The sequence below is a fragment of the Rhinolophus ferrumequinum genome, chromosome 12 (assembly GCF_004115265.2).
Source record: "Rhinolophus ferrumequinum isolate MPI-CBG mRhiFer1 chromosome 12, mRhiFer1_v1.p, whole genome shotgun sequence".
Lineage (NCBI taxonomy): Eukaryota > Metazoa > Chordata > Mammalia > Chiroptera > Rhinolophidae > Rhinolophus > Rhinolophus ferrumequinum.
In genome coordinates, this window is record NC_046295.1 from 68,293,191 (window position 1) to 68,316,808 (window position 23,618).

Below are 23,618 nucleotides of genomic sequence, written 5' to 3' on the forward strand. Positions count from 1 at the left end.
CAGGGTGGAGGGGATGGATGTGTGAGCCTCCGGAAGCCAAACGAGCAGGACCTGATGATAAGGACGGTATTAGGTCTTCATGGATGGTTCACCAGGTGCCAGGCGCTGGGCTAAGCATTTTGCAGGTATTGTCACAAAACCCACATGTGATTTTCATACTTCAACACTATTTTATAGATGAGAACACTGAGGCTAAATACAGCTTCTTCGTTTGCTTAAGATCATTCGGTTAGCCAATGGTAGAATTAAATTTCAAATACGTTTAAAGACTACTGCCTACACTGTATGAACCTCAGGAAGCTCTTCCCACACGCAGAGAACCCTTTCCCTGCTTTATGAAGGTCAAGGTGCCTTTACACATCCTATGGACTTGGGGGAGTGACTAACCAACAGCTACCCCATAAAAGCCTAGCACAGACTTATGGCAGCAATCAGGTCCTCCGTTGCCTTCTGTCTGCCTAAGGACGAGGTACTTCAGCAGCCGGCAGGCCTCTGCAGAGTAAGCCATGGCTCCAAAAACACACTGGAGCTGCTTTGAACCATGTGCTCAATTCCATGAAAACGGCTTTCAGCTACCCATTCTGCTGTGCGTCTCTGGGCACCAATGGCTAGGCGTGAAGCCTCATGAAACAGAAGGAGGCCAGGTGCCCCCATCCTAGTCCAGAAGGCCCACTGCCAACTAAGTGGCAGGAAGAGAAGAGGGACAGTGACACACCGAGGATTTAGACCATGGTATTTGGGCTTTCTGAGGGTCAGTGTAAGCTAAGGGATCATTTCTGTGGTTGCTGCTGTCCCTCAGGATGTCACCAACTGTTCTGGGGGGCGGGATAGTCTGTGGTCAAGATGGTTTCACAGACATTGAGCTACACAACCCAATCCAGCTTTCAGTAGTTAGCTGGACTTCCCAGGGTCTTTAATAGTCTAAGATGCAGTCAGGAATTTCCAAGAGGAAAAGCAAGTGTGCAGACTTGCCCAAACTTTTATTAACCATGAAATTTTTTTGTCATAGAAAATCTTAAGGACCTGCGGTGCTAAGTGCATGAGCTGGGAAATGCAGGGCCGAGGCATACAGACCATCCTTACTCTCTCTTGCAAAAACCTTATTCAATGGTAGCGGTAAAATCACGAGCACGGTGTTATTCAGCCATCTTAAAAATTGTTTTCACTGCATCTACTTGAGCTCATTTACTATGCTATGCATCACTGAGTCTATCTCTAGGGCGAACGGGATTCCCTGGAGGTCTGTACCAGGATCCCTCTTACACCATCCATTTGAAAGTTATAAAACTGGGCCACTTTCCAATGATCTTTCAGGTTAATGCACTCATTTATTCCACAAATATTTATTAAACACTTTCTATGTATTAGGTTTAAGAATATGAAACATATTTTAGAAAGGAGGATAGTAAACAAGGAAACAAACAAAAAATCATTTTAGATCATGGTCTTCCCACAGAAGAAAAAAGGCTGTTGTGACAGACAGTAGCACGTTGGGGAGGGAAAGGGGTAAAATGTTAGATTGGGTTGTCATTGTAGACAGTTCGAAAGAGTGGGCATTGGGACTGAGAGTTGAAAGGTGAGAAGGGGCCAGCCAGGAGAGCAGCTGGGGAGTGAAAAGAGGCATGGCAAGGAAAAGGAACAACAAGTTCTCAGACTCCAATGCAGGGAACCGTTTGACGTGTTCGTGCAACACAAAGGAAGTCTGTGTGTCTGCAGCCCAAGGACATGCCAAGTGAGTGAAGACGGCAGGAGCCAGATACAGAAGGAACAGGGTCTATAAGCCTTGGAAAGGAGTCTGGACTGTATTCTAAGGATAACAGAAAACACTGAATGATTTTAAGCAGAAGAGTACCCTTATCTGGTTAATGTTTCTAAAAAGATTACTCTGACTGCTTTGGGGAGACAGAATCTCAAAGAGGGTACAGTTACAAGTTGGAGTTGAGAGGCGGCAGTGATTAATGGTGACAAAGAAAGGGAGGACAGATTTGACATACATTTAGGGGAAGAATGAATTTCTTCCTGCATTAGTTTTCTTAGGTCCCATTTCACTTGTAAATTAAGATAACTTGATATCCAATATCAGTCTAATTCAAACAGCAGATTTTCTGTAATAATCTAATTCTGAAATTCTGCTGTAAGAGAAGGAAACAGATTCCAAAGTGAAAGCCAAGGTTTTTGCTAAAAAAAAAAAAAAAAAAAAAAGTGCCACGTGGCATTGTTTATGATGGTGAAATATTAGAAATAACCTAAATGCCTAACAAAAGGGTCCTTGTTAAGACACTTGTGGTGCATAACAGGGAAATTGGGGGGAGGAATTCAGTGACACAAAAAATGTTCAGGATATGACACTAAGGAAATGCTTTCAGGATGGTAGTAAAGAGAGGAGAAGTTATGGGCTTGGAATCAATTGTGTGTACGGGGGCTGCAGTGGTAGGGATAGAGGAGAGTGATTCTTGGTGAATGGTAGAAGAAGAAAGATGGATAGATATGATTGGGTAAAATTACAAGCGACCCTGACTATCCAACCCGGAACAATATAAGACAGCACTTATCCAGTTCTTGATAAATATTAGCTGAGCATTGCAAAGTAGTCTGCCTTCATCATTTCATCAGATCCGTACAGCAGTTCTCTGATATAGCGATTCTCATCCTCATACTACGCATCCTCATATTTCGCATCCTCAGAGGAGGAAACTGAGGCTCAGAGACATCCAATGACTCTTCCAAAACCGAAATTGACGGGGCTGGGATGAGCAGGCCACGTTGCTGCCCTCAAGTCAACTGCTCTTTATCACTCACAGTTCAGCCTGGGCTTTACTACGTGAGTTCCCAAAAGAAACTTCATCACCTTCTGCTCCGATGTACGACCTCGTTTAATGAGCAGATTTTGGTGTTTCACTGGATGCAGCATTTCACAAGACTGAGACCTTGACATTCTCTCAACAAACAGCCGGTGTCTACCATGTGTGCAGGCGCTGACTTTAGACCCAGAAACAGAAAGATGTTTCAAACAATGAGACAAGTCCCACCTTCCAAGAACTTTATGTCTAGTGAAGGCGAGAGCCAGACAAAAGCAAATTATATTACACAAAAATGAAGCCAGCGTTTAACACGTGTATAAAGATGTGGGAGAATTCACACATGGGAGACGGTGACAATAGGTGACGTCTTCATGGAAATGCGCCCTTCAAGTTAATCTTGCAAAGAGAGGTAGGACTTCACTCGTCTAAAACACAGTGGTTTCATTAACAAGTCTGGAACTCAGACTGCTTAGTTCTTCCTGGCTCTACTACTCAACCATGGTGTCCCTTTGGTCAGCTTACGACAGCCATCTGTGACTTAGTGATGTCATCTGCAAAATGGAAATTATCATTGTACCAGCTTCTTAGGGTTGCTGAGGAGCAAATGAGATAAGATGTATGTAGCAGCTAGCCTGCCGCCTGGAAGAAGTGTCCCCAAGTGACAACAATTATTTATAGGGTCCAGATAGGAGATTACATGCAGCGATGATGGCACAGAAAACAACATGGGGGTGGAAACCGGGTTTAGCGGAGACAGCAGAGAGATCAGAGCTCCATGGCGGCTTTGAACGCCATCTACATAAATCTAACACCTCTGAAGAGACTGGACAACCACAGAAGCTCTGAGAGAAGACGAGTGACATCATCGGAGGTGGCTTAGTAGGAACTAGAGAAGGGAGAGACCAAAAAAAAAAAAAAAACAACAACAACAAAAAGATAAAATAAAAGAGTGCCCATCTGGAGACCATTGAATGGACTGAAAGAAATGAGATGGGATTTGAAATCAGGCAGTGATAAGGGGGTTTGTCCCATACACAAAGTCACACAGATGGCCAGAGGAAGAAGAAGATGACGAGAGAGAGGAGACAAAGGGAGGAGGACGAGAAGGAGAAGGAGAGAAGATGGACTTTTTAGTGCATGGTGGGCTGGGCACTGTGCTGAGATATCGTAACAACGCTGTGGGTTGGAAGTGTCTTGGAGAGGCCGCGTGGCCAGCCTACGCTGACAGGATTAGTTTATTCGAATTTGAACATACATTCAAATCCAACTATGAACCCAAATTGGAATCTAGTTCTAATTTATAACGCTCCTACTCTTGACCCTCATATTATTCAGAATAGTAAAGAATGATCCGGAACTCCGCTCTGGAACGCCAGCCTGAGGATCCTTCCACGAGAACCATCCGCCTCTCCTGCACGCTTCAAAATGAAACCAGCTACAACAGAACGAGTATTTGCTGCGCCCAGGTCCTGTGCTACTAGGTGCTTTCCACGGACTATTACTAATCTTTTGTGACCACTCTAAAAGACGGATGATTCATTCCCATTCTCACATGAGGCAGCCAGGCTCCCAGACCTTAGCTCTACACCGAGGAGGGCACATCTGCTGTCCCCAAGGCCTGCGCTGAGACGATCCATCAGGCAGAGAGCAGCACGAGTTCCACGAAAACAGGGAAGCCAGGGAAGACAGCACAGCTCTTCCTGGTGTCTTCAGAACCTGGGGACAGCCCGCTGATGCCTACCTACCTCGAGACTTGCTCCTGCGCTTCCGCTTTCCTGCCGAGCTGCTGCGGGGTGCGTGTTGCAGCTGACTGACGTCGATGGGCGTGTTAGCGCGGAAACTCTCCTTGAACTTCTGCATCAGGGACTCCACTGTCTCCTGCGTCGCTTCAGCTGCTGCTACAGGGTGGGGAATGGGGCTGAGGTTAGCGCTTGGTCCACCCCCACCCAGCCCCTGGAGGACTGGGTCTGGCCACCCGGAGCCCCTGGAGCTCCCTCCCTGACCCAGTGATACAGAAGCCACAGATTCCAGTGTAGGTGTGGTGTTGGCTTAGGCACTTATTTATTGAATACCCATTATGTTCCAGGAACTGCCCCAAGCCCTTGAGATGTATAACGGTGAAAAGTTAGACACAGTTCATGATTCTAGGAGTTTATAGCATGATAGGACACATATCCAGGCGTATCCGACATTCTGTAATCTGTCTGTGATAGGAGAGTACAAAGTACTAGAGGAGCACCAAGAAGAGTAATCCCACCCATCCTGGCAGTCAAGGCAGGCTTCCTGGAGGAGGCAACATCTTCACTGAGACCTTAAGGATGAGTAGGAATGAGCAAAGAAGGGAGGATCAGGATTGGGTTACTAGAGAGACTTGGTATAAGAGTACCCTGGGTAGAAAGTAACACCTGCGCAAAGATTTGAAGCCAGAAAGAGCATGGTGCTTGAACAACTGAAAGGGGTTCAGTGTGGCTACAACAGAGCATGAAAAAAGATGAGGCTGGAGAGGTCATATCACACCCTCTAAGTCATACTCAAGACGCTGGATTGTATCCTCATGGCAAACATAAATCACTGAAAGGTTTTAACCAGAAAACTGTCACGTTGAAGTTCAGTTCCTGTTACAACAAATACTAACGAAAGTATGGAAAACACAAGCAGAGCTGGAGAGAAAGACCAGAGCAGAGATTGTTGCAGTAGCCAGCCAGAGGCAAGCGTGGACTGAACCAGAACAGCGACAGGGAGGTAGACAGCAGTACATGGGCCAAACAAACTTTTAGGGGACAAAAGTACAGTACTGTGATACGTGGATCACTTGGTACGATATCCCTGTTTTACTTCAGTAAATTCACCTAAAGAAGTCAGCATCATCCCCCACAAAGCATACACCTTAGTCCAAGCTAGCAAGTGGCAAAGCCAAGACTTCTAACTCCTAGTCCGACGTTCCAGTGTATCAGTACCATCCAATGATTTGTTAGTAGCCACATTTCCACAAAATTCCCAACTAGAAAATACTAGAAAGTTCCACAGAATGGAGAGAGTAAAGTCAGTAGGGCAGAGAGAAAAAGTTGAAAGATAAAAGAAAAAAAAAGAAAGAAAGCAAGCAGAAAAGCTTGACAAGGAAGGAGAAAGACCACATAAAAGGCAAGAAGAGAAAAAGGAGAAAGAAGAAAAGGAACATGACTGAATGGCTTCAGTGCCTTTGTTCTGAGAAATTCCCAAAGAGAGACCTGGCTTTGAAATGTTCCAACTCGGCCCTCCGTCCATCTATATCTTCAGAGGTTAGGATATTTCTTCCGTTTAAGCTACCTGCTGTCTGATGCCAAGAGATGGGACGTGCCAAAGGTTCCTGTTTCTTTGAAAGGGTTTCACAAGACGGGACGAAGAAGGCTTGGTAACATTGCAACACTGACTTCTAAGCAGCTCTGTTTTCCCAAGAAAGCTATCAGCTTAGATGGATATTTCTGCAGGGGAGCTCATACCTGGAAGGCTGGTTTGGGCACTGGGTTCTGTGAGAAGCCGCATCTGTGGGGACATAGTGGAGAATCTGTGCTTGCTATGGAAAAGTGAATTGACAATACAACAAACCATGTCGTGCCATTATAAGTTCCTCACCTGCCTGTTTTGCTCTCTCTTCAGATACGTATATCAATTAGGTCTACGTAAAGATGAGCCAAGAAGATCCCAAACACGGGCCCCTACTGTAAGTCTGTGATGCAGAGACCTCCAGCAAGTGGCTACAGTCCAATTCTGAGAACCACTGTCATGTCCAATCCTGATGCTTCAAACCAAGACAGGAGAGTGATCTACCCAGGTTATAAGAGCTGTGCTATCCTGTGGTCAAAACTCCAGGGCAAGTTAGCATGCAGTCTGCTGTGGATTACACATTGTATCCCCAAATTTCATAAGTGAGGCCTTAAGCCCCAAAGTGACTGCATTGGAGATCGGGCCTTTAGTAGATAAAGTTAAATGAAGTCGTAAGGCAGGGGGCGGGGGCTCATTCAATGGATCGGCATCTTTATAAACAGAGGAAGAGACTCTCCATGGGTAGACAGCGAGGAAAGGCCGTGTGAGCACGGTTACCTTGGGGAGGCCACCACCTAAAAGCCAGTCCCAGCTATGCTGGCACCCTGATCTTGGATGTCCAGCCCCCAGCACTGTGAGAAAAGTCATTTCTGTTCTTTAAGCGACTCGATCGATGGCATTTAGTTACAGCAGCCCAAGTAGACTAACACCTTGTCACAATGCAGGTGAAGGCTTCAACAAATGCATTTGTGGAGACACAAGCATGCAGTTCATAACAAGCTACAGTGGTGAAAAAAACAAACAAACAGACAAACAAATACAACCCCCTCCTGATGCCACCACACAGACAGGAAGGCCAATATGAATGAAATGATTGCATATGCGATGATGGAAAGGTGAAAGGTGATGTAAGAAGCTCTATTGGAGGGATATGACTTAGTCTAGGAAAGTCATGGAAATTGTTTCTAAGGAAGTGAGCAATGTGAAGGTCTGAGGAAAGAATGAGTTACGCAGGTAAGAAGGAAGTGAGGGGTACGGGAGGGAGGTGGAAAGAGCAAAGGAGGCAGAGGGAAGAGTGTAAAGAAAGAACTCTTGGGAGAAGGAATATCGAATGGGCTGCAATAGCCACTGGGTATGAAACACCAAAAGCGAGTGGCCTGAGATGGTGTTGGACAGGTTGACTCCTAACCCTAGCCCTGTCCTGAACCCCAACCCCAACCCCAACCCCAACCCCAACCCTAACCCTAACCCTAACCCTAACCCTAACCCTAACCCTAACCCTTCTGGGCCTTGTTAAAGATAGAACATGCTGAAGGTTTTACATAGGAGTCTGAAATGGTCATATTTTCATTTAGGAAAGATCCTTGTAGTTGCACAGAGAAGAATTCATTGGAGAAGGACAGCAATTGAAGTGAGAAGATGAACTAGAAAGATGCCACACAAGCGCACATATGAAAGGATGGTAGCCTGGATAGAGTAGTAGAGTTAACGACAGAGAAGCAGGTAGAATATGAGAGAGTAGAGACAGAAGTAGTAGATTAGTATAGATAGGGTAGTGGGCAAATTTGAAAGTCATTTTTCAGGTACAACTCCCTTCAAATGTGGTGCCTGATTAGAAAAGGTGAATAGGAAGAGGGAGGTACGGAGGATGATGCCTGGTCTTCTGCCATCCACAGAGGCTGAATGATGGTACCTCTCAATTTGAGGAGGAACCCTGGAAGAGAACATGTATCAGATAAGAAAACTTGGTGATGTCTAAGTGGAGGTGCTGTGTAGACAGTAAGGGATGTGCATCTCGTACTCACAGGAGAAGTGGACTCTATGGACACTATCCATACATTCCTTGGACAAGTTGTGCAGTGGCTCAGAAAGTGAGTGTGTGGCACAGTCCAGGCAACGGAACACATGAATTCCTGATCTAGATGGTCTGTTCTCCGTTTGCACCCCCAGATCCATCCTCCCCCCCAGGTTCATTCTGGTCCCCATCATGTCCTGGAGGCAGACCTCCCTGGGCTGTCTCTTGGCTCCTTGTTATCTGGCTACTAGTTGGGTTTGCTTGATGGGATGCTCTGCCAGGAGTGGAAGGAGAAAATGTGGGCTATGTCTTCCCTTGCCCTTTCCTGTTCCTGCACCTATTTCTGATGGAGACTAAAGGCCTTTGTCCTTTATCGCTTCTCCTTTTCTCCTCTCCATAGATTCAGTTCTCCTAGGCTCCCATTAGACCATTTCCTCTCCCTGCCCCTTCAAGTCTAAGCGTTGGTTGTGCTTTCCTGATATTTCTTATCCCTGGTTTCTCCATAACCCCATGTTGATTTTCTTCGTTCTGCCTACACCTCTATAAATACTCACTTCATTCACTTTCTCCTAAAAAAAACTACCTGAGGGTACCTTCTTTGTCCATCTAGAACCTAGATTGATACATCATCCCTTTCCATCATGGCTCAGACATTCAGCAATTCCTAAAGGCCAGCTTCTCCCCATCCTGTCATTTCTGCTTTACTTTCTCCTAAGCTGATGTAGATTTCACTGGCTTGGAAGAGGGGATGATATAAAGAGAGGGAAGGTTTGCTCCCCAGAGCTGCAAGTTTTCTGATCCCAACTGCAGCAAATCCCTTCCATCTGTTTGGCTGTTTTTGCCTCAGCGACAGTGCCAAGAGCCCGGGCAGGCTGGGAGGGGAAGTGCTCGTGCCAACCCCTCCATGGCCTATTTCATCCTGCATACCACTCTCCAACCTGCCCCATCCCTCCCAATCCCAATGCAGAGCTCTATCAATATCAATATATCAAGTTGTCCAAACAAGCCACGTTACCGCCTGGTACCCACTGAGCGCCGCCTCCCCAAAGCAGCAAAATGCTCACCCGTCGCCTGGATGAATGCAACAGATGGTGCTTCATGTGAGCATCGTGGCAGACCCAGGAAAGGGAGGGAGAGAACGGGGAACGGGGAGAGTGGGAAGGAAGGGAGAGCAGGGTGGGTGGAGCTGCCTCTTTCTAATTGACACATGAGATTGTCAAGTTTAATGAGAATGAACCACAGGGGCCTGAGGGGAGGAGCCCTGGTCCCCAAGTCCAGGTGGACAGAGAATTGAGGAGAGGAAAAGGGAGGAGGGAGGAGAGAGAGAAAATAATAATGGAAAGGAAAACTGCGCTCGATGATAGAGGGCAGGGGACATGAAAGGGGAGGCAAAGAAGAGTGGAAAGAAGAGGAGAGGGCAGGAAAGCAATGAAGAGAGCAGAAGAGGGAAGGATCGGAAGGACAGAGGAAGAAGCAAATAAGGCACGAGGAGGGCAAGGAGGAGGAAAACGGGGTGGACCCTGAGTGCCTTCGCAAAGGCATGAGGGATGTGTTGATTTTCAGACACCAGGCAGGCTTCCCTCTGGTACCCCACTCTGCGGAGCAGGCAGCACACGCTGTGTCCACCGTGATACTCAACAATTTTGCACGCAAACTCACTGCTTGCTCTCTCCCGGACACAGCCCGAGATATTTTACTACCAAAACGCGTACAGGTTTGTGTTCACGTTCCTGTATCACCTTTACCATCCTCTTTAATTTTTCTAGACTCATCCAGCCTATGTAAGAAGTAAATTCACAATTATTGAATACCAACTCTTTGCCAAGCAGGGAGCCTGGTTTTCCCTGTGTTTTCGCATTCGTTCCTCCTAACGACCCTGAACGGTAAGCATCATTAGCTGCTGTTCAGAAATGAGGAAACTGAGGCTCAGAGAAGTGAATCATCTGCTCAGCTCACAGAGCTTCGATTCAGGCTATGGCGACACTAATGACCCAGCTCCATCCACTGTATCACCCTACACATAATCTTTCCCGCCTGCCTGATGGATGGAGGTGGATGTCCCAGCCAGCCTTGGAGTTTGGATGTGACTTATCTGGGCCTGAAAAGTGACTCTGCCAGGTCAGCCCTTCTTAAGTCATCTAGGGAAGGCGCTCCAGTCACCGTGGCCCTGGCTGGAGCCAGGGGCTCAATGTGGTTGGAGAATGACCAGCTGTGCCGGAGAAACCTTGCTCAGTGTTGATGGTCAAGACTGTCCAGCCTGGAGATCCTAGGTCCAGCTTATGCCACATTTTGCCAGTCCTGTCTCATTACGGAACTATGTTCAGAGAACCAAGCCACAGGTGGGCATTTGTCGGCCACATTGCCTAGTGCAAGCAAAAAAGGGTTCCACTGTCAACTCTGCCATTGTGTAACCTTGAGTAACTTCCTTCCCTTTTACAGCCCTCAGTTTCCTCCTCTGTAAATGTCTGCAGGGTCTTTGGGAGCAGTGAATGTAATTATGCATGTAAACTGTCTAACAGAGCTTCAAGAACCTAGTAAGTGCTCAAGAAAAGGCAATCATTACCCAACTTTCTCTCACTTACCCTTCAGCTTCATGATTGGTCAACCAATCCATTCATTCATTTGTTCCTTCACTTACTCATTTTGAAAGTCATCTGCACTATAAAATATCCACTTTGGAAATTCTTTAGGAGAGTACATGTTACCCCTTTTATTCAGGCGTGAAAATAGAGGCACCAAAAAACAAAATCATGATAAAAGTAAGCCGCAGACCAAGGTCCAACAAACAGCCTGGTCTCCCATTTCCACTACTCTCCCCTGCTTTCCCAAACTTGAGGATAATTTTAACTTCAGATCTTGTGATGTTCAATTTACGTGTCAACTCGTCTAGGCCGTGGAACCCATGCATTTGGTCAAAAAGGATTTTAGACCTTTCTGTGAGGGTATTCCTCAGTTGAGATTAACATTTAAATTAGTAGACTTTGAGTAGACTACTGTCCATAGTGTTTGTGGGCTTCATCCAATTAGTTGACGGTCTTAACAGAAAAAAGACCACCCTTCCCCCAAGGAAAAAGGAATTCTGCCAGTAGAGTGCCTTCAGACTCAAGCTGCAGCACCACCTCTTCCCTGGGTCTCCAGTATACCAGCCTACGCTGGAGATTTTGGATCATCAGCCTACACAATCACATGACTCAATTCCTTAAAATCAATCAATCTCTCTCTCTCTCAATATATAGATATAGATATAGGTGACAGAGATGTAGATATAAATCTAGACATAGATATAATTGAATATCATGGGTTTGAACTGTGTAGGTTCATTAGACACAATTTTTTTCAGTAAATACGTAGAATCAAAAGTTATACTTAGATTTTTGACTTTGCAGGGGGTTCTGCACAATAACCCCTGCATTATTGAAGGGGCAACTCTGTATAGAGAGCTAGTAGGTATAATACCAATCTATACCTATTCCATATTTAATACCTAAAACTATATAGATATAGATCTATATCTCATACTGTTTCTCTGAAGAACCCTAACTAATACAGGCCTCGGTTTGCACCCTAAGTTTTTGGACTGGGCAACACTCAAATGCCTATGATTGGAGGGAAGAAAATAAGAGAAGATGTCCCATTCTAAAGTTATACCTCAGCTGGAAGACCTTATATAAATGGGGAAAAAAAAAAAAACATCAAATCTGGAAGTTGCATGAGTCCAGTAAATGAAACCAACATTCCCTCTCATCGAGGCGTCACTGCTTCATAAAAAGAAAAAAAAATAAGTAAGAAAGAAAACAGTGTTCTTTAGCCAGATGAAAACACTGCACTAGTAGAACCAATTTAAAACCTATGTATGTAGTTTTAAAAATGGCCACCTCTTCCCAATTCTCAGGGATAAAATGTTGATGGATGGAATTTTCTCCCTTTGTAGTTTTTCTCCCACATACCTTCTTAAACCTTTGATGTGTGGTACAGCTTATCTTCAAGCAAGTGCCTGCAGACAAGACAAATGAACAAATAGCAACAAATATAAATTGGAAAACGGGGAAATAGCCTTTTCTTATATACATGATCCTGGGCCTGTCAGTGAATACTGTGGACTTGTAGGGTGGTCATAATTTCTGCCAGAGAACGGCACTGAATTTAAATGATGGAGTTGAATGTAGAGTTATTTCCCTCTGTTCTGTTAAAAACACACACCTTCTAGCTTCTCTGGAGCTGCTGTCCTACCCAGGACACGGACGGGCTGTAAGATTCCTTCCAGCTCCGTGGTTGTGTAGTTCGGAATGTAAATGAAATACCCTTTCAATGAAATGGGCGCAATGACCACAGGAACTGCACTTTTCAGTTTTGCAAAGCACGTTCACGTCTTTTAACCAATGGTATCCTTACAACTTCCCATTTTATGGAGCCAGAGAGGCACAGGAGTTTTTCAACGGTCAGGCTGGAGTTGATAGAACAGGCCAACAAGTCTAGGTCAAGAAAGAAAGGGTCAAGTGATAGGCAGAGACAAAGGCTTCTTGGTTACCTTATTGCCACCTTTGTGGCAAGGCGTGGCTGTGGAAAGGCTTTGGAACCAGCCACATTTTGGAACATGAGCCGTGTTTCTCACCAGCTGTGAGACGTGGCAAGTGACTTAACTGCTCAGAGCCTCGGCTTCTCCCAGTGCTAACATGGGTTTGCGATTACAACTTCATAAGCTATTTCTGGATTAAATAAAATGTTCAAATACTTATCACAGTGCTTGGTACAGAGTAAAGATTTTAAGGATGAGACTGAATATTGTTATTGCCTGAAAGATCTTAAACTATCAATCATAGCAAATCGGGTTGTGCCAGCCAACCCTGGGTGGCACGTGCAGGCCCAGAATCCGATGGCAACCAATTACTAGCCTGATTCCTGCACAGGAAGGCCATGTACGGCCCATGCACACCCTTGGCACTGGAGGGCACCTACAGTATACATTTAGAATTCTTCATCAACACCATTACTGGGCACGGTATCAGAGGTGGACACTGGGGACAGTGATGAGCTGCATTGCCCTTTCTTTAAAACGTGACACCGTTTAGTGGAAGAAAACAGGTAAAGATAACGAAAATAGATTGTGCTAAATGTCCAGATAGAAAGAGACATGTGACAAGAACACTGAAAATGTGCTCTCTACTTCCATCTGCAAGCAAAAAAAGCTTTAGAAATTTCCCAGAGGAGATGCCAGTGCTCTGAGCCTAAAAGAATGCAGAACCAGATAAAGAGACGATAAAGAGAGTAGCATCGGCGGGTGGAAGACGCCAAGGACTGTAGAGAAAATTCCGTGCAGTTTGGTTCCTCCAGCGCTTAAAGTGAGAGATGATTTTATTCTATTTTATTTTCTTTACCAAGAAAATCCATCTTCGAGCTGGAAGAAGGGCTCTTTCCCAGATCTTAGCTCAAAAAGCCCAACTATTTTGAGAGCCCTACTCTCTAGCCACGCCACCCTTTCCTGTGCCTGTAACTGTTACCTCAAATACACTGGGCATGGTGAGTGCAGGCAGTGTAGCAATTTGACAGACTTGGGTTAAACCTCCATTCTATCACTTACTCTCATGTGACTCTGGGTATCGCATACGTTCCTTCACTTCTCTAAGCCCACATCTTCATCTGTAAAGCCTTCAACATGAATGTCCCTCAAGAATTGTGAGTTTTTGTGGTAGGTTATTGCATTTAATTCAATCCAATCATATATGCACAAGTGTTTACCCAAAAAATGGATTATGCACTCAGTGAAGTAGAGCTGTTATTACTGTTATCCAGCTTCAGTGAGATAAGCTCGTAAGGCGGCTTTGCCCCAAGTCAAAGCTTAATACTCGTTAGTTCTCAATTTCCCTTTTGGGTAACTCATGACCTTTGACTAAAGACTTTAGAATTCGAATTCCCGATTTTTCTCTCATGTATAAATTGTACTATCATGCCTGTCCCCTGTAACAGCCAGGTGTTCCATCCCCACGCTGTTTACTCATCTCCTGTTCCATCTCCATGCGACTTCAGCCGGTCCCCATTCCGGTCACACCTTGGTTCTAGCCATAACCTGGGACCTGGATATAGCAGCAACATGAATCCAGGAAACACAGTTTATACTCATGGACCTCCGCTAACTTTCATACCTAGCTGTGTCATGCTTATCAAGTATGTGCTTTGACCTCTAAGGGCTCACCAGGTCCTGAGTTTTAGCTATATGTGGCAAACATTTGGGAAGATACACGTCTGTTGCTGACGGAGACGTGGGTCCATCATTACGAGCCAGAGGAAGTTGCACTGGCAGCTGGTCGGCAGGGAGAGGAGAATCCCTTGCTCAGACCCCTACTCCCTCCTGAGAAATTTAACTTCCTCTTGGTTTCCCTTCTTCCCAAGAGAGTTAGCTTGAACTTCTGTGATAGATCTGTTAGCAAGGTTCGCCTTACATATACCATTCCAATGTATCAAGAACATCCTATTAGGCACGGAATCACGTAACAGCGACAACAATAACATTCCCTGTGTATGGAGTGTTTATAATGTGACCAGTACTATGTTAAGATAAAGACGACCGTGGCTTAATGTCATTCTCATATTGACCGCGGAACTCTTTGCCTACTGTCTTCACCCCTTCCCGCGCCCACACTCCTGCTATAGTGTCACTGTAAATGGGGTGTACGTCATTGACCCTTGACCTACGCTTGGCTGTGTGACTTGTTTTGGCCAATGGTATGTGGGTGGAAGTCAGCATGTGCCAGTTATGAACCTGGGCTTCAAGAGGCATCACATATGTGTGCGGGCACATCTACACGTCACCACCACAAGGAGGAACTTTCCCAGGTGGCCTGCTGGTCCAAGGACAATGAAGCGACTCATAGGTTCACAGCTCTGCAGCATGAAACAGAGTCAGTTGACTCCAATAGCCCAGGTCACTGACCTCAGCCAACCTGTACACGGTGAGCAAACCCATCTGAAATGAGCACAACACTCCATCTGATCCTCAGATAGGTGACAAATCAATGTTTATTATTGGATGCCGCTGAGATACTATAATTGTTTGTTATACAGCATTGCTGTAACAAGGACTGACTGATACACAACCTTCCAAGATACATATCATTATATCCACCTTACAAATGGGTAAGTGAGGTACACCAAGGTTAATAGTTATTCAAGGGTCATACAGCCTAGAAATAGCAGAGCTGGATACACATCTTCAATACTATTTCATGGCTTGTTTTGGAATGGGCGCAATAGGCATGGCTAATGAACTGACTTCCACATTGGAGTGGATGGAAGGAACTTCTCTCAGCCAGCTTCCCTTTCGACCATATTCATGATAGTTAGGAGGGGGAGTCCAGAAATAACAACCATCTGAAATCAAGGTGTCTCTCTCGAGTGGCATAAAGACTGTTAACACATCTACTCAGAGATTTCAGGGTTAGGCTATGCTTGCTGAATCGTTGAACAAAGAGTTCATAGGATGTATAACTAGGCACTGAATGGGGAATATCAAAACATACATTGTGACATACGTACATTACTGACCCATGCTATGGTAGGGGAGGGGGATGACAGAGAGCAGAATATGGCATTTGTGCAATTCTTACCTTCAACTGGAAGATTTTCTTCCATCTTCTTTTAACTAAGGGCAAATTTCCCAGTGTAAAGAGTGCTATAAATTTAAACACACGTATGTCAACTATAGTGAATGGCAGGGATTTGGGGAGTGAAATTAATGCAGCTACATTGTAAGTATGCCCTATTCTCGAGACTAAACTTTTAAAAATAGACTGGCTAAATATATAGACAATAATGGATTGAGGCTGAGTTGGCGTCACTATAAGGCTCAGGATTTTCCATTTAATGACTTATAATTTCAATTTCCCATTTCTACATGACAGCTAGAGCAGACTTGCTTTATTATTCATGATTACATGCTGCCACCACACAAAAACGCAAGCAGAAACTTAGAGAGCAACATCGGGGAGGGGATGCAGAGGATCCTGTGCCGGAAACTCAGCAGATCTGAAGAAGACCAGATCTTTAGTTCCAGCTCAGCTGCTGTGTGACTTTGGGCACCTCAACAAACCTCTCTGAACCTTGGGAAATAAGCATTTCTATGAGATGCATGTTAAAACGTGATAAGCTGGGTCACTACAAAGTTTGAAATATTGCCATTTACTCTTACTAGTAAAGGCTAGGGTTCTTAATTCTCCTCTTCACATCTTAGTCAAATAAACAGTGCACATACAAAGAGGTGAGATGAAACAACATGGTAAAAACAACGGTGTAAAATTGTGTTATTGTTAAGCTGAGGTTCAAATCCTGGATCTGCCTGCCAGCATGTGCCCACTTTTGATAATAACACAGCCTCTGTGAGCCTCAGTTGTTCTTCATTCACTAAATGGAGATGAGGACACCTACAAAAAAGGTGTAAATAAAACACGCTAGTGATACCATTAAGTCATACTTGTTGGCTGTTTATCTCAGGCACCATGACCTCATACGCCGCTCACCAGAAGCCTGGGAAGTGGGTGACATTAGTACCCCTATATGGAGACAGAGCTTGATCTAGAGCCCCAGCTGGTCTGGACACCTATAATCATCACTGCTGAAATGATGCAAATAGCAGAAAAGGAACAAAGGTGGACACGGAGGGAGAAGAAAAGGGATAAGCCTGTGGAACGGTGGGTCCGTCCCAAACACTTATGGAGGGCTGCTATGTGGACATGGGATCACATATGCATCTCAGGAATGAGTTTTTAGTCCATGGCTACATAACTGTGAATTATCTTCTTCCTTCATTATTTAGTCCTGGTTTAAACTGGCTCAGCTAAGTATTATGGATGGCTCCTTTTTTCTCTATCCTTTTCCCAGGGAGCAGTGAAAAAAAAAAAAAAAGACTGAGCTAAGGCAGTAGAGAGAACAGGAAATCATGTCTTTAGTGGAGCAGAACAAATTCCTCCTCTGATGTTTTTTTGTGAATAATAGAGATCCATCCAAGGAGCCATTTGTACAGGGAGCCTGCAGGCACGGGCTGGTGGGTCTTGAGGAATACTCTCATTTTGCCAGATGTGCACAGTGAGGTAGAGAAATGGGAATAAAGAAGACAGAGACAGAGACAGAGGCTGTGACAGAACAGCCAAACCAAACCCGTCTGGAGATTCAGACCGCGAGAGGCTCCTACTCCAGCTGCTGTTCTGATAGGAGTGTCCAGGATGAAAAACACTCTTGCTCTCTCCTCAGAGTAGCGGTCCCTTCTTCCTCACTCTTTATCTCTTATCAGTCACTTCTGATTTAAACCTCCAGAAGCTGGACCCGGCCTGCATGGTCAGATGTGGGTACCCAACTAGATGTTTTTGGCGTCCTCACCAATAATGGAATAAGCACACATTCAGCTGGGTGTTCTTCCCTCATCACCTTATTGTGCAATTTCCGTTCAATAATTTGGGCATCAGAGATCTCAATGTGATTTAACAGGAAGGTGACCACTGAGAAAGTAACTTATACTCTGGGCTCCATTAATAAAAGCATCACATCTTAAAACCAAGAAGGGGACATCTTCACTGTGCATTGCTCAGATAACAGCTAGGGGGCTGTGTTGAGACCTGAAGGCCACATTAAGAATATTATTAGCAAAAGTAGAGCAGGTCCAGATATTAGAAGCTAGTCTGATATGAAGGCTTATAAATGGTGTCATAGGACACTAAGGGAGTAAATGTTAGCTACCTTCAATTATCTGAATGGATGTAGTACTATTACCACTTCTAATACTGTTTAATATTATTGTAGCTAGGTCCTATGCACCAAAATACACACATAATATACATACTTACAAGAGGTAAATTTTTTGAGTGTTTACACTGGACCAGGCACCTGCCAAAGAGGGTGGAAAAAGGGAAGGGATTTTAGATGCACAATTGCCAGTTATAAAAACAGTCACGGGGATGTAAAGTACAGCACAGGGAATATAGTAATATTGTAATAACTATGTATGGTGTCAGATGGGTACTAGACTTATCGGGGTGATCGCTTCATAAGTTACATAAATGTCTAATCACTATGTTGCACACCTAAAACTAATATAATATTGTATGTCAACTGTAATTGAAAAATTTGTTTTTTTTAATTAAAAAAGTGCTTGGCAGATATAATTTAATGTAATTCTCAATGATGCTGCAAAGTAAACTCTATTTATCTCTCTTTTACATATGGGAAAACTGACCCTGAGACAGGTAAGGTATTTGAAAGGCAAAATTTTGCAATCTCAGCATTACTGATGTTTGCAGCTAGAAAACTATTTGCTATGGGGGCTGTCCTGTGTATTGTAGGATGTTTAGCAGCACCCCTGGCCTCCACCAGTTAGATGTCACTAGTGCCCTTCTTGAGTTGTGATGACCAAAAGTGTCTGCAGATGTTGCCCAATGTCCCTTGCGGGGTAAAATCCACCCTGATTGAGAAGCACTGCACTAAGGTAACCTATGTGGTAAGTGAGAGGGCTGGCATTAAAATTCAGATCTGTCTGGTACCAAGATACATGATCTTAAAAATAATATCACTAACAATCGCAATAGTAATAATTATTACTTTATGAGCCCACTATCTGAAAGAGCTTTCTAATTATGGAAAGAAGAGGTTGGGGAAGTGGTGAAGTCCTCTGAAACCAAAGCAATCAGGCAGAAGTGCCACATTCCAGAAAGAACATAGAAGAGATTCACGTATTAAATAAGGGTGGACTAACAGACAGGGCAGACCAGAGATAATCCTAAAAGTCAAGCGCTCTGTAAATGTAAAACTCGAGGTTCTAATTTTTATTTAAAGTGCATTTCAATAATTAAACAGAAAAAAAAAATTTAATTCGAATTGTCTTCTTAGCAGAAACCCAAAGAAATTCACCTTGCTCTTACATGTACATGATTAGAAAGATACCATTCCCATCTCCCTTTCTTCAGCCCTCCAAACACACACACACACACAGACACAAACCCTCTTGTCCATTCATCTGGGCTCAGAAACAATTGATCCATTATCTGATTTTAGGCAGAAGAAAGCTGAGATACAATAGCAAGTCATCAGCTGTGCAGAAAATTGGCAATTCTCCATTGGTGTGTAATAAGTTAATGATGCCTGAGAAAGGAAGACATTGACAGGAGGAAAGCCCACAACCTCCCACCTGCCTCTTTTCAGGGCCAGAGCACCTGCATCCTGACCACATTTGAACAGAGAGAAGGGAAACTGGAGGGAAAACAGGAACATCTCTAGTAATTAGAGGCTGGAATAAAAAAGACACATGGACCCAAGTCAGTAGGAAACCTGCTGGAAGCTTATCATCTAGGTGGCATTCAGAGTCAGTTCTCAAAAAGCCTGATAATGCAATGAATTATACCCAAATGAGGTTAAATCAAAGACTGGATTGAGTTGGGCTGGACACGAAAAATAATTCTTGAATTAACTGGTGAGTCAAACAATTAAAAAAAAAAAGGGACAAGAAGAAGATGTAGAATTCCATATCCAGAGAGCCAGGTGTAGAGAGAGATCTACCTGTCTGGCCGACTTTAGCATTCACCTGCAAAGCATAGGGACTGAAGTAACACCTGCTGGGTGATGCTGGGTGTGGTACATTAAAGAAAGAGGAGAGAGTTTTCCCAGGTGGCACATATAAAGATGCGGACTTCTAAAGTCATCTTCCATTCAAAAAATGCTAAGTCATTTCGTATGACTGGAGTTCAGTGCTCCTGGAAGGATACGCTGCCCATGAGGTAAAAGAGCTTGTGATCATGTCAGAAGAGACTTGAGTGCCAAGCTAAGCATATGAACGTTAGTCTGTATAATAAGGAAGCGTATACGTAATTTATTGTAAGATATACGTATATATAGGAATATTTTGATAGAAGGGTGGCATTATCACAAGATCAATGTGTCAGTGTGGAGAGAGATCTTAGGCGAAAGACTGGATAGTGACAATAATCATAAAATGAGCCGAAATGTATTGAGCCACTCAACACGTGCCAGTAAGTGTGCCTAAGCATTTCATCTGAGTTCTGCAATTGCATATTCACAACACCACATGAGGTAGGCACTTCAATAAATCATTTTCCATAGAGGACGAATTTAAGCTTAGAATTCAAATTGTGGTCAGGGTCCCAAAATATTTATTGTTGAAGTCAAGATACCATAACCAAGATTTAATTCTGGTGACTATGCGTTTATTCAAGGAGGCTGTGTAAGTCCAGACAAAGACCATCCAAATATTGACTAGAGCAATGTCAAAGGAAATAGGAGAATATAGATGGATAGATAGATAGATAGATAGATAGATAGATAGATATAGAGACAGATAGATATCCATTTCTATCTATCTAATTCTATGTCTATATCTATACCTATACCTATATCTATGGATTGGAATGGACAAAAGTGATAGAAATTAGATCTAAACAGGAAGACATAAGCTTAAGTTCAATAAACTTGTGAATATCTCCATAGCTTTGCCTTATAAGACCAATCCTTGAAGGTTTACGGCTCTTCCTGGACAAGGCATATCGTCTCCTCTGAATTTCACTGTTTTCTATCTTCAGCAAAGTCTAAATCCCTTTTTCCATCCTTGTGCTTTTGGATGTGCCTGACCCTCCCTACCTCCTCTCCCCAGTCACAGCTCTCATTCACTTCCAACTAATTGTCTCCATCCATGTGTGCAAACCAACCATTTATGGGAAATGCACGGAATGGTTAATTTCATTTGGAATTGGGTAATTGCAAAAGCGCTTCCATTTTTTATTATATACAATGAATAAGTATTGTATTAATAGTACGATTTCCAATTATAACCACAATCGCAGGCCTGTCATCCCTTAACTGTGAGTTATTTTTCACGGAACATTTTTCTGAAGTTTTCTTTTTAAATTCTCCCTCCCCACCCCCCGCCGCTCCCTTCCTCACATCATTGTAATTAAGATAATGTAGCATAATTATAAACACATATTGGAAGCTCAAATGCCAGACTGCAATATCCAACTAGTGCTACACGCTTATTGAAATTCTCAAGCAAAAACAGAAAAGTGTTGGAGTCACTGAGGGAGAAGGAAATAAGACTGGTGAAGTCAGCAGGAAAAGGCCAGAGCAGTCCAGGACACCTGGCCAGAGTCCACATCTGGGAAGTGGAGCTTGGTTGGGTATTTCTAGGAAGAAACCAGGAAGCATGCTGAAATCTTTTGGATATTGAGGGGAAAAAAATTACTAAGCGTCTACCTATGCCAGGTGCTCCATATACATCATCTGATTTCTTCATCAAGGCACATTGATGAAGTTTGCTTTTATTACCATTCTATGCATGAAGAAAAAGAGTCTAAAAGTTAAGTTAGCCAAAGTAAAGAGCTAGAATGGAGCACGCTGAGATTTATTTAATCCTTGATTCTAGTATTAGCTAGTTACTGCTATTAAATATTGGTCCAGATTTTAATTTTTTTTTTCATTCAAGACTGTAGTCATCTATGTGTCTGTGGGTCAAGTGAGGGTCAGGTTGTGTCAGACTGGGCTTTCCCTTGTTTCAGGCTGCAGGCTGGATCCAGGTCTTCTTCACTCGTCTCTCATCCTCTTTGACCAGCAGGCGACGCGGGGCATCTTCCCACAGAGATGTGAGGAGGCACATGAAGGGAAACTCTATTGTGCCAGCACATTTCAGGCTTTTGCTGTGTCACCCCTGCTAATGTGTCAGTCATGAGAGTCAGTCGAATGATCATGTCCAATATCAATGGGATGGGAGACTATGCCTGCCCAGTGACAGGCGGAAAGTGAGTACTTGCTCAACAATAATCTCAGCTGTTGCACCTATAATCTTTCAAGTTTCCACTACCCATGAAAACCACACCACTTACAGTCCAAGTCCCTAGAGTGTAGGGAGTCAGTTCAAAGGGAGGTTGCCATGGTGACAGAGACGTAGTAGTGAGTTATATGACCTGGAACTTTTCTCATCTATATAAATGGCAATAATACTCGCCTAATCTTCCTAAGAAGTCTGTTGAAAGGTGACTGAGATGCCTATAACACTGTTTTAAAATACAGAATGCTCATGTTCTATCACCTTATTCTGCTTTATTTTACTTCAAACATAGCACTCCCGACATTACATTATGTCTTTATTTCGTTTATTGTTGTCCCCCTCAACCCTTCCAAATGCGGGTTAAATGAATGACAAGACATTGTCTATTTGTTAACTGTTAGATCTTCAGCATCTGCAGTACTGACTGGAATATAACAGGTTCTTTGGATATAAAGTATTTATTTACAAAATAAAATGCAAGTTCTGTGAACCCCAGCTTATAAATACTGTGTGCATGTCACACAAAAACTCAACTTGCACCAATCTGGGTACTGTCTTGAGCTCTGAAGAGGGGACAAGGTTTTTGAGAGCTATAGTGGGGTAGTGTGATGATGATGGTGATGATGATGGTGGTGGTGATGACAGTGGTGATGATGATGGTGGTGATGATGATGGTGGTGATGATGGTGGTGGTGATGATGGTGATGATGATGGTGGTGATGATGGTGGTGGTGATGATGGTGATGATGATGGTGGTGGTGATGATGGTGATGATGATGGTGGTGGTGATGACAGTGGTGATGATGACGGTGGTGGTGATGACGACGGTGGTGATGATGACGGTGGTGATGATGATGGTGGTGATGACAGTGGTGATGATGGTGATGATGATGATGGTGATGGTGATGATGATGGTGATGATGGTGGTGATGATGGTGATGATGATGGTGATGATGATGGTGATAATGATGATGGTGATGATGATGGTGATGATGATGATGGTGATGGTGATGATGATGGTGATGATGATGGTGGTGATGATGATGGTGGTGATGATGGTGGTGGTGATGATGGTGATGATGATGGTGGTGGTGATGACAGTGGTGATGATGACGGTGGTGGTGATGATGACGGTGGTGATGATGACGTTGGTGATGATGATGGTGGTGATGACAGTGGTGATGATGGTGGTGATGATGGTGATGATGATGGTGATGATGATGATGATGGTGATGATGATGATGGTGATGATGATGGTGATGATGATGATGATGGTGATGGTGATGATGGTGGTGATGATGATGGTGATGATGATAGTGATGGTGATGATGGTGATAATGATGATGGTGATGATGATGATGATGGTGATGGTGATGATGATAATGATGGTGGTGATGATGGTGGTGGTGATGATAGTGGTGGTGGATGTTTGATGTTGATACTAAATATAATGAAATTTTATATATATATAATAAATATATATAAACATGTACATATATTATATACAAATATATAATATAGTATATAATATAAATAAATATAAATTGACATACATATAGATTACATATATATATGTATATTTAAAAATCACTGCACTTGGAATAAAAAATACTGACGGCTCCATATCTTTCCAGCTGTACAGCTTTGAAAGGTCTCTTAACCTCTGCAATTCTCAGTGATCTCATCT

At 43.7% G+C, this 23,618-nt stretch overlaps 1 protein-coding gene across 5 annotated transcripts in view; it reads right to left on the bottom strand.

Moving 5' to 3' along the window:
* The window catches only part of ASTN2 (astrotactin 2), an 836,425-nt gene that overhangs the window by 586,317 nt on the left and 226,490 nt on the right, over positions 1 to 23,618 (bottom strand). For 3 of the 5 annotated variants that reach the window (XM_033122810.1, XM_033122808.1, XM_033122812.1), the window contains exon 4: positions 4,547 to 4,699. The exons of 1 other annotated variant lie outside the window; for it this stretch is intronic. In XM_033122810.1, the coding sequence (XP_032978701.1) occupies positions 4,547 to 4,699 (153 nt within the window). The remainder of the gene's footprint in view (positions 1 to 4,546; positions 4,700 to 23,618) is intronic. One more of the 5 variants, XM_033122813.1, reaches the window with a different exon arrangement.